General features: G+C 39.8%; 1 protein-coding gene and 1 pseudogene across 2 annotated transcripts; one reads left to right on the top strand and one right to left on the bottom strand.

Annotated features, from left to right (window-relative positions):
• Positions 1–1449: 1449 nt before the first annotated feature.
• Positions 1450–16531, bottom strand: LOC110057735 (uncharacterized; annotated as a pseudogene). The gene is made up of 3 exons (XR_016201756.1): positions 16183–16531; positions 14920–15534; positions 1450–3150 (listed from the first exon to the last, which is right to left on the bottom strand). The product of XR_016201756.1 is annotated as an uncharacterized LOC110057735 (transcript).
• On the top strand, positions 7746–11480 carry LOC110057668 (lipoyl synthase, mitochondrial-like). Its single transcript, XM_089273324.1, has 7 exons — positions 7746–7762; positions 8256–8312; positions 8717–8845; positions 9373–9518; positions 10263–10333; positions 10571–10682; positions 11402–11480. The coding sequence occupies exons 1-7, from the start codon at positions 7746–7748 to the stop codon at positions 11473–11475; spliced, it is 606 nt and encodes a 201-aa protein (XP_089129450.1). The 3' UTR covers positions 11476–11480.
• Positions 16532–16961: the final 430 nt, after the last annotated feature.

Here is a 16961-nt window from a genome sequence, read left to right as displayed (position 1 = left end):
TACGATTGCTAATTATAATTAAGCTATTTAACAAATTCATGTCGGCTTTTTAAGCGTCTGCCTTCTTATTTATGATGAATTGTGTCATGACAGTGTTAGCGTAGCTGTGGATCCCACGAGGCGTAGCTAAGTGGACTTTGACGATGTTATGGCGAGGTTTATCAGCAGTAATAGGACAGCCGCATGAAAAGCTGGCATCAATTTGTTAATTATACTAACTGAAAACCAAATTAAAAAGATCAAGCGTAGACATCACACAAGAGAAAAGGTTAGTTGGAAGTACGAGGAGGCCTGAATTTCTTTTAGCCGAAATGATTCCAAAACTCACCACGTAATAAACTTAAAACTGTACAATCATTCAAAACTAAAATGGAGAAACGAAATTTCTATAACTAGCCTTTTTTCCACTTGGAAATTCTTCTTGAACTGACCATCTGAATTATTATGCAGTTCAGTCCACTCGCATCAGATCGGAACTCAATCAAACAAGACAAAATAAACAAATCCCATTTATCGAGTTCCACGTTAAACTTTGACTGAAAAATGTGCCCTTTTTTTACTTACAGCTGCAGATTATGAATTTATAGTCCTGCATACGCATCTCAGACGATTTTACATGAAACGATTTGCTCTTAAAAGAACTCCTGTTTATATGCCATTTGTCGCTTAAATGGGGAACTGACAACACTATGGGGTGAGTTGGGGGTAGTTAGAAAAATACCGCATAGAATATTGAGCAAAACGGTTGGGGAGTGGAAAAAGATCAATCGGGTAAGACAGAAAAAAAGTATCCTGCCGGGCTGGAAGGAGGAAAACCAATATCGAGCAGCACAAATTCATTTAACCGCCTTCCCCCCATCCCCCTACCCTCAAGTAATCCAGTGGTCCCCTGAACGTTAGCGAAATATTCAAGAACTACGCGTGATGGCGTCATCTACTATGGGCTGTACTCATATTGAAGATACACCTTGCATACGGCTAGCGCGCCTGAAATTTGAATTGACCAATCAGGATTCAGCAGGCGGGAAAAAACATTACTGCCCTGACGTCAACGTAAGTTAACAGAAAAGAGTTGAAATCAGGCAACTTTTCTCACTGAAGATCGCACTGAATATTCACGAAAAGGGATTAACAATTACAAAAACCATATCAGATTGTAAAAAGTGAAAAATATGAAACATTTTGTGTCTCCAAGCTTCTGATTTGGCGCCAAAAATGGGTCGCCGACGTTCGGCATGGCAACTCGCTCGTAGTTCGTCGAGTGTCGCCAGGTAGGATAATACTGACTTGTGCTATTTTGAACAAAATATGCCGTTCCTTGTCAAAGTAAAACCGGAATTCTCCAGTTAACGATTAGAAGAGGCCAAAGCAACTTTAGTATAGTCCTGATTTTTGTTAGCTGCGAAAAAAAAAGCCATTATCGTGTTGTTTTGGTAGGACAGCTCAGTTTTGACTGCCGCTCATACTGCGGGCGCAGCCGCCATATGTAAGGCACCTATTGTAAGAAAAACAAAACAATCATGATTGGATAGTCTTTTAGTTTTGTCAGGTTTGCTTTCCTTTCTGTACTTGATTTGATCAGAGTTTATCTGTAAAACAAAGCATTGATCAAGGATATTTTGGTTTGAGTTTCATCTTGCTACCCTTAAGGTAGTTCCAGTTCAAATACTAATCACTGTCTCCACAGTTACCATTCAGATGAGAATTGTAAAAGCTTTTGAACCACCAAGCTCCTTTTTCTTTTACAGCACAGTTATAACTATTGTGCTTGTCGTTATCCCGATCCTTGGTAGTGAAAGCCATACCGTTATGACTCTTAAGTTGATCCCCTGCTGATCCATAACAGAAATCTACAAACCCTTGAACATTAGCGAAATGTTCAAGATCAGCACGAGATGACGTTATCTAATGTGTCTGCACTCTTATTGAAGATACGGCTATATTGTGAGAAAGAACATAATTAAAACATAACTGAATAGTGTTTTAGTTTTGTCAGTTTTGCTTTCTTTCCAGTGCTTAATTTGATCAGCGTTTATCTGTAAAACGAGGGGCACTGATCAAGGAGATTTTGGTTTGAGTTTCATTTCACTTCCCTTGAGGTTGTTCCAGCTCCAATGATAATTACTGTCTCCATAGTTACCATTCAGATTAGAACTGAAACAGCTTTTAAACCACCAAACTCCTTTGCAGTTTACAGCACAGTTATAACTACCCTGCTTGTCGTTATTCCGATCCTTGGTAGTGAAAGCCATGCCGTTATGATAGTTAAGATGATCTCCTGCTGTACCAGAATAGAAATCAACAAACAGTGTGTAATTAGTTGCCTCGTTAGTGATCGTAATATTACTATACTTGGCATATCCACTTCCACCGGATGTCGAGTTGATTTCCACTCGCAGCTGACTCGGAATCTCAGTCAGTTGATGAATCTTTTCGTTTCCAAGCCAATACTCTCCTCTGACGTCACCAAAGCCGTTCTTATACTCGTTCCAGTCCCTGTAGAATCCAACAAACCCATTGAAGCGTTTATGAAAGACAGTCCAGCCACCGCCATCTGTCTTCATGTCACAGTACACTTCAAAACTGGTTTTGTTTGTCGGGTTGACTGTGTACACTCCACTTTCCTTAAAGCCAGCAGAAAACAGTTCGGAACGAACTCGCTTCGTGCAGAGCAGATATAGGTACCACTGTCTTCTGCCGTCAATCTGTTTATCTTCAGTTGTCCTCCTGCCATTTGTGACCGCTCCTCTGGAATGTCTCCTTTACATTTTGTCCACGTGATACTGGGTACTGGGTGTCCTTTTGCAGAACAGTTGAGTGTGACTGACTGTCCGTGGTAACGTTCTATCTTGTCTGGCGGCTTGACTGTAAACTGAGGCAACACATTGACTATCAGAGCTGTCATGGCGTGTGATGTGCCCAGGGCGTTGGTAGCGGTGCAGATGTATGTTCCTGCATCTTTCTTGTCCGCCTTTGTTATGGTCAAGGTATGACCTTGCACGGTTGCTCTTTCACTGGGAAGTTGATCGAAAAGTTTGGTCCAGGACACCACCGGAGGGGGATATCCGATGACCCGGCATTTAGGGAGCTTGACATCCTGTCCACTTTCGGAGTATACCGGTCCGGTGGGAAGGGAGATGAGAGGACGAGCTGCAAGGAAAAATGACGCTATTTATATGCGGCTGAAGATAACACTGTTAACTACATTATTTCTTAGGCGAAAAGTTCCAAATGCATTTAATCAACGGTTATAGGAGTGTATGGCTCGTCTAATTGGAAATAGTTGCATTAAAAAAAAGATATAATTACAAGGAGTTGTACTTGGGTACCAACCCATGCTACAGGTAGAAATGAATAAGAAAAGACAATCTTATGACTGATAAAATGACTAAACGAGGTTTGCTGATAAGAGATAAGTTTTTACTCAAGAAACTTAAGTTGATTACCTTTGACATTGAGTATAACAGACGCCTGTACCGTCCCCTGGTCAGTACGAATTGTACACACGTACATTCCATTATCACCTACTGTCGCATTCTTGATATGAAGAGCTCCTTTGATGATTGAATATCTTCCTGTGGGGAGAGATCCTTCTTCTTTGGACCAAGTCACTGTCGCGGCGACATTTTTCTCCGGTGAACACTTGAATATGGCGGACTGAAAGAAAGTAAATTACCTTTTCGTTCAGGAGATTCAAATTGCAAGACCAGCTATACTCTGATTACGTATTGGTTTCTTTATAATAACTTGGCAGCTACCAAGGGAGCGAAATCGAGAGGAAAAGGAGGTTTTTCGGATGGAAGGCGTTCAGTTGTTATCGATGTTTGTTAAGGTTTCTTTCTTAACAAAATTTAAGTTTTGTAAACAAATAAACAATGTGAAACTCTAGAATGCTGCTTGCAGACCGTTTATTTTGATCACGTGTAGTCCACAAACCAACAGATGCTCGAGCCAAAATCAGTAACCAAGATAGTCTCCTTTACAATCACATATTTGCCATCTACAATACTCTTGCTTGTATTTAAGAACATCTATTGTTTGGCTTAACTGTGAACTTGTAAATATTCTTAATGTTGCCTGAAAACAAAATAGCATCGCAGCATTGAGTCGGTCTCAAACTCTTTGAAGTTTACATATCCGTGTTCAAGTCGGATGCAGTTCAGTACAATGTTGGTTTTAGTTTTTAACTTTCGGATCACAACAAAGGTGATGCCGAGCTAGCAAAAGTCGCGGATCAGCTTGGCTTGAAGACGGGAATTCGGTTAATACAAAAGCGTTTGGTTGATTTCATAATAAGTAGAAGGAATTAAAAGTTCCAAAGTTAAGGGACTTTCTAAGAAAGAAGTTCTACCCAGGTTAATGAGTTCGACAACGGAACCAGACTTTAATGCGCTCACCGTTTGTTGGAATGGACGGGACGGGCGTTGCCACTAACTGTTTTTCTCTTCGCTCAAGAGCCTCAAGCCTTTCCTTGTAAGCTCGTATCTCCAACTCAAGCCTCACATAACCAATACAGTACAAGAACACACTGATAAACAACACACAGCAGCAAACAACAAGAAGGGGGGAAGATCCACCAGCGCTCGTCATTATGAACTGTACTGCAACGAAGTCTTTCACGAATAGCTAGGCAGATTGTGAGCCACATTATTTTTACCATGAACCCAGATAACCTCGAACAACCTGGAGTTTATGACAACTTTATTATTTATTTACTTGGTAGTTTTCCAAATTGACTGAATAAGAATCCTATTGTTCAAGCAGCTTAAAAATGTTATGCTTTTGTGCTTGAGCGGCTGGATGTCATACGAGAAGTATTTTCTGGCATGAGCATAAATAGCATTGTGCGTTCTAGATTTGGAGTTTTGTTTTCGATTGAACTGTTTTCACCCGAAATATCTTAACGAATTACAGCTTTTCTGTCTTGAATAGCTGCTATTTTGTCGTTTGATCTGCATATTTTCAATGGGTAAATCCAAACCGAGCTCGAATTTTTTTTTCGCTGTATCAAAGGACATAAATTTTTCTACAAGAAATAATTAAAGAAAGATACAGTCCTGAAAATTCCCTGCTCAGTTCTTAAATAGACTGTTCGCATGATGAGAAATACAGCGAAAGCTTACAAAACTTCAAAAATCGCGAGGAAAACCTCCTCCCTCTCCAAACCCATTGTCTTCAACAGTTCGTCGCCACCATGTGTGTTTCTTGTAAGGGTGAAGAGGCCATAGTAGCCGTAGATTTCAATCAAAGTAATTAAACTCTGAAATTATAATAGCGGGATTATCCCTTAAGAACAGTAAGTTTCCATGGAGGAATTAATTCAGTATCAGCAGCGTGAGAGCTGATCAGATCTCAAACAAGCCGCTCATTAATAAACCTGATGGCAGAGAAACCGCCACCACATGTAACTGATAACCGAGCCTGAGAATCCAGTACTCCATCAAGACCCTCACTCAGCGAGTGTAGCTAGAATATGGGCTTATATATTACAAGTAATAAATACAAGAATAGAGGAACAGTTTGACATCAGAGGATATAATTATGAGCGCATTTCAAATAATTTCATTTCAAGGGTCATGAACTCATATCTACAACAGTTTTGAAACTTCTGGAACTTATGTTAAGTTTATATTTATCAAAGTTTCATTGTCCATAGTACTAATCAATAGCCTTTGCTTTATAGTAAAAAAAGAGCCAAGGTGAACACATTCCTTCAGTATTGTAGTTGTGATATCAAAACGCCCGGGAACCTAACATTAGGGTATAAACTGATCGTTTGGCCCGATAGCCAGTTCCGCCGGACTATAAGTCTGTTCGCCCGGAGTGAAAGTTCAAAGAAGGATGTGTTAAATTCTTTATTTTAACTAAACGAGCGTAAAAGACAACATTGTGAGCATTATGAAACAAAGGACAGTGACGCCAACGACGAAAAGTCCAGTTTCCAGGTCTCCGCGTGACTACTGAGCCGCGTGACTATTTTTGCTTTCATGGTTCCACTTCTTGACAACCCCATGCATAAAGCATTCTATGATATCAAGAAATCTGCTAAGCTCAGTTTTCTTACCTTTTTAGACTATTTTTCGGTTAACAGTATTTCTTTGATGATTTCCTACCTTATTGAGCTATTATTTAAGTTTGACTTAATTTGAAGATTATTTTGCACATCCCGTCGAGAGGTTAACGGTAATATCATATATTCCGGCTACATTTTCGTTCCTCTCGTCAACTCCGCCTACAATATTTTCCAGCAGAGTTGCTGTTCTGAAACAAACGTTCTACAAGACTAGTGCATTTTATGTAGGATTGATTGTCATTATACCGTCAACATGCATGAAAAGGAAAAGATCTAAAAGTACCAAAAGGTTTTAGCTTGGAGAGTTACAAATTAGAAAGCCTTGCTTCGCGCTTTTATTATCTAGCCACTTATCGTTCTGATCGATGAACATGTTTTAAAGCATTTAAGATAAATATATTTTTTAGTAGCATTTGTGTCGCTTGGTTCTTAGAGGACGGCCGGGGAGTGGGTATTATTTTGCCTCTTTCTTGCTTTCTTATCAGCAAACTCGGGTTAGCCATTTCAGCGGAAATCCTGCGGAGTCACTGAACTCTACGACAGAAAGTCCTACAATGGTTTCCTTGCTACCTAATTTAGTAATTAAAAGTAATGTAATGCAATCTGTAGAATAAGAGACTCAAAGAGTCTAAAGAGTCTCAAAGTGTTTAAGAGTCCGAAAGTCTTAGAATCTTTAAGTCCCCTACCATGCAGTACAGTGATGAAAAATAGGTCTGGTGCACTAGTTCACTTGTCCCTTCCTTATGTATAACTGCTTCACGTTTTATTTAGCATATAAGTAAAATTATTATTACTTATCACAGTATTGTTGTGGTCAGGCCACTTTGTCGTGATATTTGGGATTGTATGTTTGTGTAGGTTTGTGAAGAAGCCAAGCACCCCAATATTAGTAAATGCTGGGGTAGCGGGGAGCATGAAACAGCAACAGCAACCATCATGGTGTGTACTGATAAAAAAAATAAATAAACAAATAAATGAGTTAAGGAAAGTTAATGTATGTACATAGTTTATAAACATGTACATGTACACACTGGTACATGTATACCCTTTTAACCACTTGGGTACATGCTCTGCAGGCAAATAGTGATACCTTTTTATTAAAATTTTATGCCTTAATCAGTTTGTACAGCCAGAAGAAGTTTTAATAAAATCGTTTGAACTATGCTTTTCAAGAAACAGTGCACTAAATGTTGATACTGCATCCTTGACGGAAACTTCAGTTTGCTCTCAAGATTGTCATAATATTCCTTGCTTCTTCTCAATGATTCTGATATATTTCAGATACTTGGTGACCAGTGTACAAGAGGCTGTAGATTCTGCTCCGTGAAAACCAACAAGAAACCTCCTCCGCCTGATCCCATGGAGCTGTCTAACACTATCATCTCTGTTGACAGAGACGGTAGGCTGCATTTTGAGCAAATAACTCTTTTTTTAAATTACTTCTCAGGGAAACACAACCAAATACAAACAGGTATCCCCATATTCAGCTGCTTGACCACAGACCAGATTGAATTGATTTAATAGTTTAAACCCTTGTCTGATTTAAAAGATAAGGGTTTAAACTAACGCATGGTAAAACGGAAGTTCGCTTCAGAGATAGAGCAAACCAAAACCAAACCTACCGTAATAAAAAAATGAAATTTACATTTCTGTACACCTGGTGCTCTCTGACATGGTCATGCAAGTGATGTAAAACTGAAAAGTAATGATGATGGTACTGTAACTGTGCTTCTCATTACCCTTCAAATTTGACCACAAACCTGATTTGAAACTTTTCAAAATTTCATATAATTTTTGCAAATATACAAATCATGTATTCAATTTGTATTATAACCGAAGCAACATAAATTAACATCATCCTACGTAAAGCATATCATCAAGGAACTAAAAATTCTATCATTAGAAACAAAAGTTGACATATATGCAATCAGTTGATATCTTCTTTAATAACACTGAAAATTATGGTGATACTAAAGCATCAATATTCACTACTGACATTTTGTTTAAATTCTGGTCATCACGAGCACTCTTTCAACATTCATACAAATTTACTAAACATGCACATAATGTAACTGTAATTTAAGATTCAATTAATTATATCATCTCAGAATCAAGAGCTCACGATGAATGCCTAGTAAGTTATCATGAAATTTGCAAACATTTTTGTCTTTCTTTTTTCAAGACTTACCAGATGGTGGAGCTGCTCATTTTGCAGAGACAGTGACACAAATCCAAAAAGGTATAAGAAAGATTACATAATATTAATATGTACTTTTTGCTATAATTTGAACTGATTGTATATCATTGAAAACTTCCTGCAGCATTGATCAGTGTGCAGCTGTGGAATTGATTGAGATGGATGCTGATTTATTGTGTTCTCGGCCAATCAGATCCAAAGTCAAAACTTCAGCCAATCAGATTACATGTACCACGCTTGCAACCAGCTGCATGCTTTTACATCACACTCTAATGATTTATTTGAATACAATATTAATATTTTGGATATACGGTATCTCTTCTTGGAGTACTTTCAGATTAAATTTGAAGATGGTCAGTTGTTTAAAAATTCTGTTATAATGTTTAGGATTGCAAGTATGTGGATAGGGACATTTTGTCATGCTTTTTTCCTTAAATGCTCTTTAGAAATCTGTCCATTCTTGTGGAATGTTTGACTGGAGATTTCCGAGGTGACCTCAAAGGTGTAGAGGCTGTTGTCAAATCAGGACTGAATGTGTATGCTCACAATGTGGAGACAGTTAACAGGCTACAGTTGTGAGTTCACTTGCTTTTTATCCCATTATTAATTCTGTGGGGGTTGGTGTGGGGGGAAGCGTGTGGTCTTAGGTTAGTACATTGGATCATGCCAGATTACGAGCCCGGATTCACGCTCTGCATTGTGTTGTGTTTTTGCAAAAGCCACTTCCTCCCAAAGTGTTTGGAGCTCTCCCTTCAGCTGTGTAAATGGGCAGGGCTGACATTATGGCTGTAACCTTTAACACCTGTTGCAGCTGAGTATGCTTGATGGACAAACAAAGTAACAAGCTTTTTATGGGTGTGGAGATCAAGTCGACAGGTGACTCAAGGACAAACTTTTAGGAGAACCTGGCGAAAAATACCAAACGCTAGTCTGGCATTGGATTAATATACTACCTGGGAAGAGCAACAATACTTATAGACTCAGCTGGGTGGACAAGTTTGATACAATTGTAACCTTATCTTGCTGTTCCAGTACCATTATTCTGTCTGCTGCTTCTATGAGACTGTACTTCTTAGTTTAATGGATTCTTGCTTTATTGAAGGCTTGTGCGTGACCCTAGAGCAAACTACAGACAGTCCCTGGAGGTTCTAAGACATGTGAAGCGAATTCATCCTAACATGGTGACTAAAAGTTCTTTGATGCTGGGACTGGGTGAAACAGATGATGAGGTCCTACAAGCAATGAAAGGTATTAAACACTCCATTTCTGTTAATCAATCAATTTACAACAGTTCCAATACCTATACCTTTTCTTTTATTGATAAACTTTTCTTGTCAAGGAAACTCTGGTTGATTTATTTACACCCAAGTACAACACTTGTTCTTTTGTTGTTCTTGCTGTTTTAGGTAAGTATGGTACTGTGATGAACGTCTTAAGAGGTGTAAGGTAACAGATATTGGGAGGAGGGGCTTGTAAATTTAGAGGCCTTAAGTTCTGTTAGAAATTTTCAGTGCCATAGCTTTCTGTTCTGTTTGAGACCTTGAGACTAATCAGTGTGGCAAAGAATTCCCTTGGCAGAGAAAGGAAGTTGATCTGTTGTGTGTGGACGAGAGACTGGGAAAGAGTTTGTGGGGGGGGGGGGGGGTGGAGGGGTGGAGTGTGGCTGCAGAGTGTGAGACTGCGAGTAGTCCCTCTTTCGCTTAGTCTGTCGTGCGTGACGCGAAAGAAAACCGCGAGAAAAAAATGGCCGCGCGAAATCCTGGGGGCGAGGAGCGCTCCTAGCCTCCAGGATTTCGCGCGGCCATTTTTTCCTCGCGGTTTTCTTTCGCGTCACGCACGACAGACTAAGCGAAAGAGGGACTACTCGTAGTCTAGCAAAGTGTAGCTGCATGTGGATTTTTATTTTAGCTTGAAAAAAATTCCTGAGAAAATAGTCTTGTTTACTCCGCATTGTGTCTCTTGCTTTTACTTAATCTTCCCTTTGCTTAACAGATCTCCGTGAAGCTAATGTAGATTGCGTGACATTAGGACAGTACATGCAACCAACAAGGCTACATCTTAAGGTAACGTAACTTCCACGCAGATAGTCAAGAAGGTAGTTATATCTTTAACTATCATGTCCTTTCCCTCACAAGGGAAATAGGACCTCAGTTATATTTTTAGGAAGTTATAAATTTCATTTTAAACCTGTCCGTATCAGTTAATGGCGTCAACAGGTCTTCTGTCTACTTATGGTAATTTAGCTTGCAAAGCGCGTGCTAGCTTTATTTCATCTAATGCTTTCTTTATTTCTTGTTTAGGTCACTGAGTACATTACTCCTGAGAAGTTCAAACACTGGGAGTCAGTTGGAAAGGAACAGGGCTTTGCGTATACAGCGAGCGGACCGCTTGTACGATCCTCTTACAAAGCGGGTGAGTAAAAAACTACAAACTCAGTTACCCTTCCCTTACTCCGGCAAAAAAAACACAAATAATCACCCAAACTAACTAGCTAACAAACAAACGAACAAACAGAGTTGTTTTCCTTGTCTAGTGAAGGGTGGTAAGTCGATATATTCATTGCATAGTTAAAAGGTACATGTAGTAAAAAAAAAATTCCCAAGTCCCTCCGAAGAATCTCGATTGTCTGGGAAAAAATTCTGTCCTAGTTGACTTTGTGTGAAGGGGAATATGTTTGGTGTTCCCTTCGTTAGTTCCAAAACCCTTGCCTTTGAATGACTTATTAAATGTTGTAACCTGTGCTTTTAGCAGCCTTCGTTTTCTAGCGCAGAAACTCACTCCGTTTGTTTTCACCATCTGATCCCTTTTGTTTGAAGAACGGCGTTAACCATCCAATAAATCTCTCTACTGCTTGGTATGTTTTGTCCACACTTATCTACTGAATGACGATTTGGATAGTATTAGTCAACCCTTCTAACAACTGGGTCCAACGTATTAAGTGCTGCCTAGTAACATCCTAAAACCGCGGTTTTCATCCGCAAGGTTGCCAAGCAACTTGATGTCCAGTGTACCCTGGAGTGCTCACGCTATTTTCAAATACAAACAGAGACACTTCGAATGGTTTTACGAAGATCCAACGAAACGGCTCTACACTGTAGTTTTATTTTTGTATTTTGTTTTCTTTGGAACAGGAGAGTTCTTCTTGACGAACTTGCTCAAAACTCGAAAAGGAAGCACAGAAGATCAGCAAAGTACAGAGAGATGAAAGCTGGCGAGCGAAAGATCAAATTTGACAAGTCGTTTGTCTAACGCGTTTTAAACACGCGTTACCAGCATCCGTGCCATTCTCGAGTCTTCAAGCTTGGGACGCAAAGACGTTGGATTTTTATTTGTTAAAACCTTGACGGTCGAGTTTTCTGTACGTGGGAATTTACGGAATGTACTTTATTTGAAATCAAGAAACGTTGATGACAGTAACGGCAAAAAAAAAAAAATTCTTAAGCTATTCGCGCGCGTGACTCACACGTTTCACGCGTGCTAGCTGAACACTTAATTGTATGCACATGCTAATAGACTGAAACAGTGCAAAGGTAGATTAATTTTTCTCCGCATAATTTTGTCACAGTACCAACACGTTCACGATCAGCAGTTTTCACGTGAGTGTCGAAAGTAATTCGCATTTGTGTCGTCCTCTAATTTAAGACATAATATTTCTATATGTACCTGACAAAACAATTGCTTGATCATAGCTACTTACACTACGCATATTTATTTGGTTTGGTTACACCCAGCAGTGGAATTATTATCAGTATAAAGAAATCTACCAGCGTTCTATCACGAATACCGTTCTCTGATTGGCTACGCTACTCACTATCTATTCTGTGATAGATTGTGAGTAGCGTAGTAGTGTGCCCTTGTCAACAAAATGACGGCCGCTTCTTCAGTGGTGTTTTCGAAATGTCTGTGAAGAGGATTTAGACAAAGTTTTGAACGCCAAGTAGAATTATACCCCAACAGTAAGATTATTCGCTCTCGATTTCTATGCGCGATAGAAATCTCGAGCTCATAATCCAATTTTTTAATAGAGTGACTCACGACGTCATAAACTTTAAACTACATACAGTAACACAAGACTAAAATGTAGAAACGAAATTTCTATAACTAACCTTTCTTCCATTCAGAAATTCTTGTACTGACCCTCCGAATCACAACACAGTTCACAATAAACAGATTTCATTCACCGAGATCCACTTCAAATTTTGACCAATACGTGTGTTTCGGTTTTGCAGCTACAGAATCCAATATGAATTTAAAGTCAGGCATACCCTTCTTAAAAGATTTTGATGAATTGCTTTTCGAACAACTCTCGTTTACGTGCAGTTTGTCGCTTAAATGGGGAACTGACAACACAACGGGATGGGTAGTTAGACAAATCCCACAAAGAATATGATTGAGCAATCGTGCCGAGTTGGAAGGAGGAAAAGCAATATCGAGGGGATCAAATTCATGCAACTGCCTCCCCCGCTCCCATCCAGTAACCCAGCGAGAGTGATGGTTTTCATGAACCACTGTGTCTGTACTCTTGTTGAAGATGCGACTATATTGTAAGAAAAAAAAACCATAAACATTAGTGAATAGTATTTAGTTTTGCCAGTTTTGCTTTCATTCCTGTGCTTACTTTGATCAGCGTTTATCCGTAAAATGATCAAAGAGATTTTGGTTTGAGTTTCATTTCACTTCCCTTGAGGTAGTTCCAGTTCCAAGAATAAGAACTGTCTCCATAGTTACCATTGAGATTAGAATGGTAACAGGTTTTAAACCACCAAGCTCCGTTGAGGTTTACAGCACAGTTATAACTTTTCTCCTTGTCATTATCCCGATCCTTGGTAGTAAAAGCCATACCGTTATGATAGATAAGCTGCTCCGTTGCTGAGCCAGAATAGAAACCAACAAACAGTGTGTAGTTAGTTGCCTCGTTAGTAACCGTAAAGTTACTATACTTGGCATATTTATTTCCACTGGATGTGTTAATTTCCACTCGCAGCTGGCTCGGAATCTCAGTCAGTTGATGAATCTTTTCGTTTCCAAGCCAATACTCTCCCCTGACGTCACCAAAGCCATTCTTATACTCGTCCCAGTCCCTGTAGAATCCAACAAATCCATTGAAGCGTTTATGAAAGACAGTCCAGCCACCGCCGTCCGTCTTCATGTCACAGTACACTTCAAAACTGGTTTTGTTTGTTGGGTTGACTGTGTACACTCCACTTTCCTTGAAGCCAGCAGAAAACAGCTCGGCACAGTCTCGGGCTGAAGACAAAATAAGTTAAATCAGTCAATGAAAGAAGAGGGCAACTTCAAAGTTTCGTTGTGTTTTCTAACTCATTTGTGCCTAAAATGATTCATTACCACAACTCACGGTTAAAGGGAAACAAAATCATGGCAGTATACAAAGAGCGCTTTTGCTTTTTAGAATCCGAGTTTCGACTGAAACGTATACCAGTAACCTTCTGAGTTATATGACAATCTTAGGAACACTTTTCCACAATAAAACCTCACTAATTTAAACAACAAGGCACAAATGAAACAAGGCAAAAATATAATAGGAGAAAGGAAGGCTTAAAAAACAAAGCATTTTTGAATTTATTACTTAATGATGGTTATTACACAACTTTTCGTCAAAAGACAGCGCGTATATATGTTAAACAGCTGGCTTACCAGTTTTAACAATCAGCTGCACCTCAGTCTCCACATGAACGAACTCGCTTTGTGCAGAACAGATATAGGTACCACTGTCTTCTGCCGTCAATCTGTTTATCTTCAGTTGTCCTCCTTCCATTTGTGAGCGATCCTCTGGAATGTCTCCTTTACATTTTGTCCACGTGATACTGGGTACTGGGTGTCCTTTAGCAGAACAGTTGAGTGTGACTGACTGTCCGTGGTAACGTTCTATCTTGTCTGGCGGCTTGACTGTAAACTGAGGCAACACATTGACTATCAGAGCTGTCATGGCGTGTGATGTGCCCAGGGCGTTGGTAGCGGTGCAGATTTATGTCCCTGCATCTTTCTTGTCCGTCTTTGTTATGGTCAAGGTATAATCTTGCACGGTTGCTCTTTCACTGGGAAGTTGATCGAAAAGTTTGGTCCAGGATACGACCGGAGGGGGATATCCGATGACCCGGCATTTAGGGAGCTTGACATCCTGTCCACTCTCAGCGTACAACGGTCCAGTGGGAAGAGAGATGAGAGGACGAGCTGTACAGGAAAAGTTGCCATTTTAAAGTTTGCATCATACAATGTACAGTGGAAGATACCAGCTATAATCGCATTATTCTCACGCTATTATTTTCACGCCAATATATAGAACAACTTGTAGGAGTGTATTCTTGTGAATTTTGGAAAAAATGGATTAAAAATAATATTACAAGGAGTTTTAATTGGGCACCCACGTGATTGCACTCCGCCGGAAAGTGTTCATGTCGAACAAATCAAAACCGAGAGTTTGGTTCTTGAACTGGTACAACTAGGTTAATTTGCTGATAATAACCTGACTCTAGCATATTTTCCGCTAGTTCTTCTTCTTCTTCTTCTTCTTTGCTTTTAAGAACTGAATGAAATCGCATAAAAAACCTCTTGAGTATTTTCCACTCTTGATCAGTGTTTCTTTTTGCGCCCTGATAAGCAAATTAACCAGGCTTAAAAAAATAAGTACCTTTGACATTGAGTGTAACAGAGGTCTGTACGGTCCCCTGGTCAGTACGAATTGTACACACGTACAATCCATTATCACCGACTGTCGCATTCTTGATATGAAGAGCTCCTTTGATGATTGAATATCTTCCTGTGGGGAGAGATCCTTCTTCTTTGGACCAAGTCACTGTTGGGTCAACGTTTTTCTCCGGTGAACACTTGAATATGGCGGACTGATCCAGAGCGACGGTCTTAACGGCCGGTGTAACCACAATCCCTGGGGCAGGAATAACATTCCCTGACTCCCCCCTAAATGGCTGCAGAGAAGTCGGAGTTGGTGAGGTGGGTTCTCCGGGATCACCCTTTTCGCCCTTTGCTCCGGGGGGTCCGGGGAGACCCGGGTATCCGGGAGGCCCCTGCGGCCCCTGTGGTCCGATCTTTCCTGGGGGTCCTTGCACACAAATCTGACTTTTGCTAGTGCAGATCTTTCTCGTTGCAGTGTTGACGGATTGGGTGATTTGTTGTTGTACCTCTGGAGATAAAGCATTGTTGTCTCCTTTGGAGGATTCAACATTTCGTGGGTTTCTTTGCGGAGCTGTTGAAGAACTCATGGACTCAGCATTTGAGGAACGAATCCCTGTGAGAAAAATCAAAAAGAGTAAATACCGTACATTAAAAATGTAAGGCCAGATGTCAATGATTTAAAGTCTAGACAAGAATTTCAAACCTCAGTTCTGAAGTGATACAGGAGATGGAACAGGGTCTAGGATTAGGTCATGTTTGAGATAACAAAATTGTATATTAGATAACATATTCTAGTTCAGTAAAACTCAAAACTTGGATCGCCTCAGGCTCAGTGTGCAGCTCACAGTTATGTATGCATACTCAAGATCTGTATTGATGAATATAGGGTGCGGCAAGAGCATCAAAATACAGTGGAAGCGATGGAAAATAATTAGGGGAAAACTTCATCTGGAAGGGCTGAGTTGAAAAAATGCAACAGGAGTTGTGCTCTCAGTGATAAAGTCTTGTTGACTAAGGTCAAACATCAAGGCACATATAATTTTCTATCAAAATACTTTGCAGATAGCTCGCGGAATAGGTGGCTTAGAGCATGCGTTTTGTACTTTGTCTTACGGATATTTAAATATAAAATCTAAAATTGCTAAAATAGTCTCCTTTACCCCCGCTGCTTTTCCTCTCAAACAAACTCGCCGTCTATATTCCGCCAGTTATGCAGGCTATATATAGTTAAGAGGCACAAACAGTCACACTTCACACTTACCTTTATTCGACGGAATGTGCGTTGCTGTTGTCTTCTGTTGGTCTTTTTCCAGAGCCTGGATTCTCTCATTGTGAGTTCTTAGCTCCCATGCCAGTCTCATAAAACCAACACCGTAGAAAACCATGCTAATCAGGGTCATGAAACAGCAGCAACCAACAAGAAGGCGAGGAGAGACTCCACTGGCAGCACTCGTCATTGTGGACCTCACAATAACATCCAGCGTCTGATGAAATCTTAACGCTGCTTTAGCAGTTTAAGTCAAGGCCTTAGCTGTACGGGAAGTACATAACATGATATCCTGTTTTGAAGGCCGGCGAAAGAACTGAAAATGATGTCTGTTGGCTTTAGGTCAGAACACTTTGGCTGCCTGCTCTCGTCTTTCAGCGGAAGACATTTGTCGGTGCTATGACTGATTTCATTTGTTTTAAAGATAAGGGTTTTTTTGTAACCCTTTTGAAGACGCTGATTCTGAGTCATTTAACACTTGCAAGAATTTTTCTTTTAATGTCAACTCGTAGGATCCGGAGAGTTTTATCCAGATTTTAATATTCCAATGGGCGTGTGGGTTTCTTTGCCCTTTTGACCAGATATAAAGTATTCTCTAATCTTTTATTGTTAAGAGTGATAATTAACATTTTAAAAGAAGGAAAGTGAAATTGAAAGTGATAACGTCAATAAACAGTTGCACATTAAAGATGTTTGAAACTTTCCTGCTTCAATTTATCTGTAGTTCGCAGACATAATATTGATAAAACACTGCAGACTCTATATAGGTCGAC

The sequence above is a fragment of the Orbicella faveolata genome, unplaced genomic scaffold (assembly GCF_042242905.1).
Source record: "Orbicella faveolata isolate gen_17 unplaced genomic scaffold, um_ofav_v1 contig_35, whole genome shotgun sequence".
Lineage (NCBI taxonomy): Eukaryota > Metazoa > Cnidaria > Anthozoa > Scleractinia > Merulinidae > Orbicella > Orbicella faveolata.
This window is presented reverse-complemented; position numbering and strand designations above follow the sequence as displayed.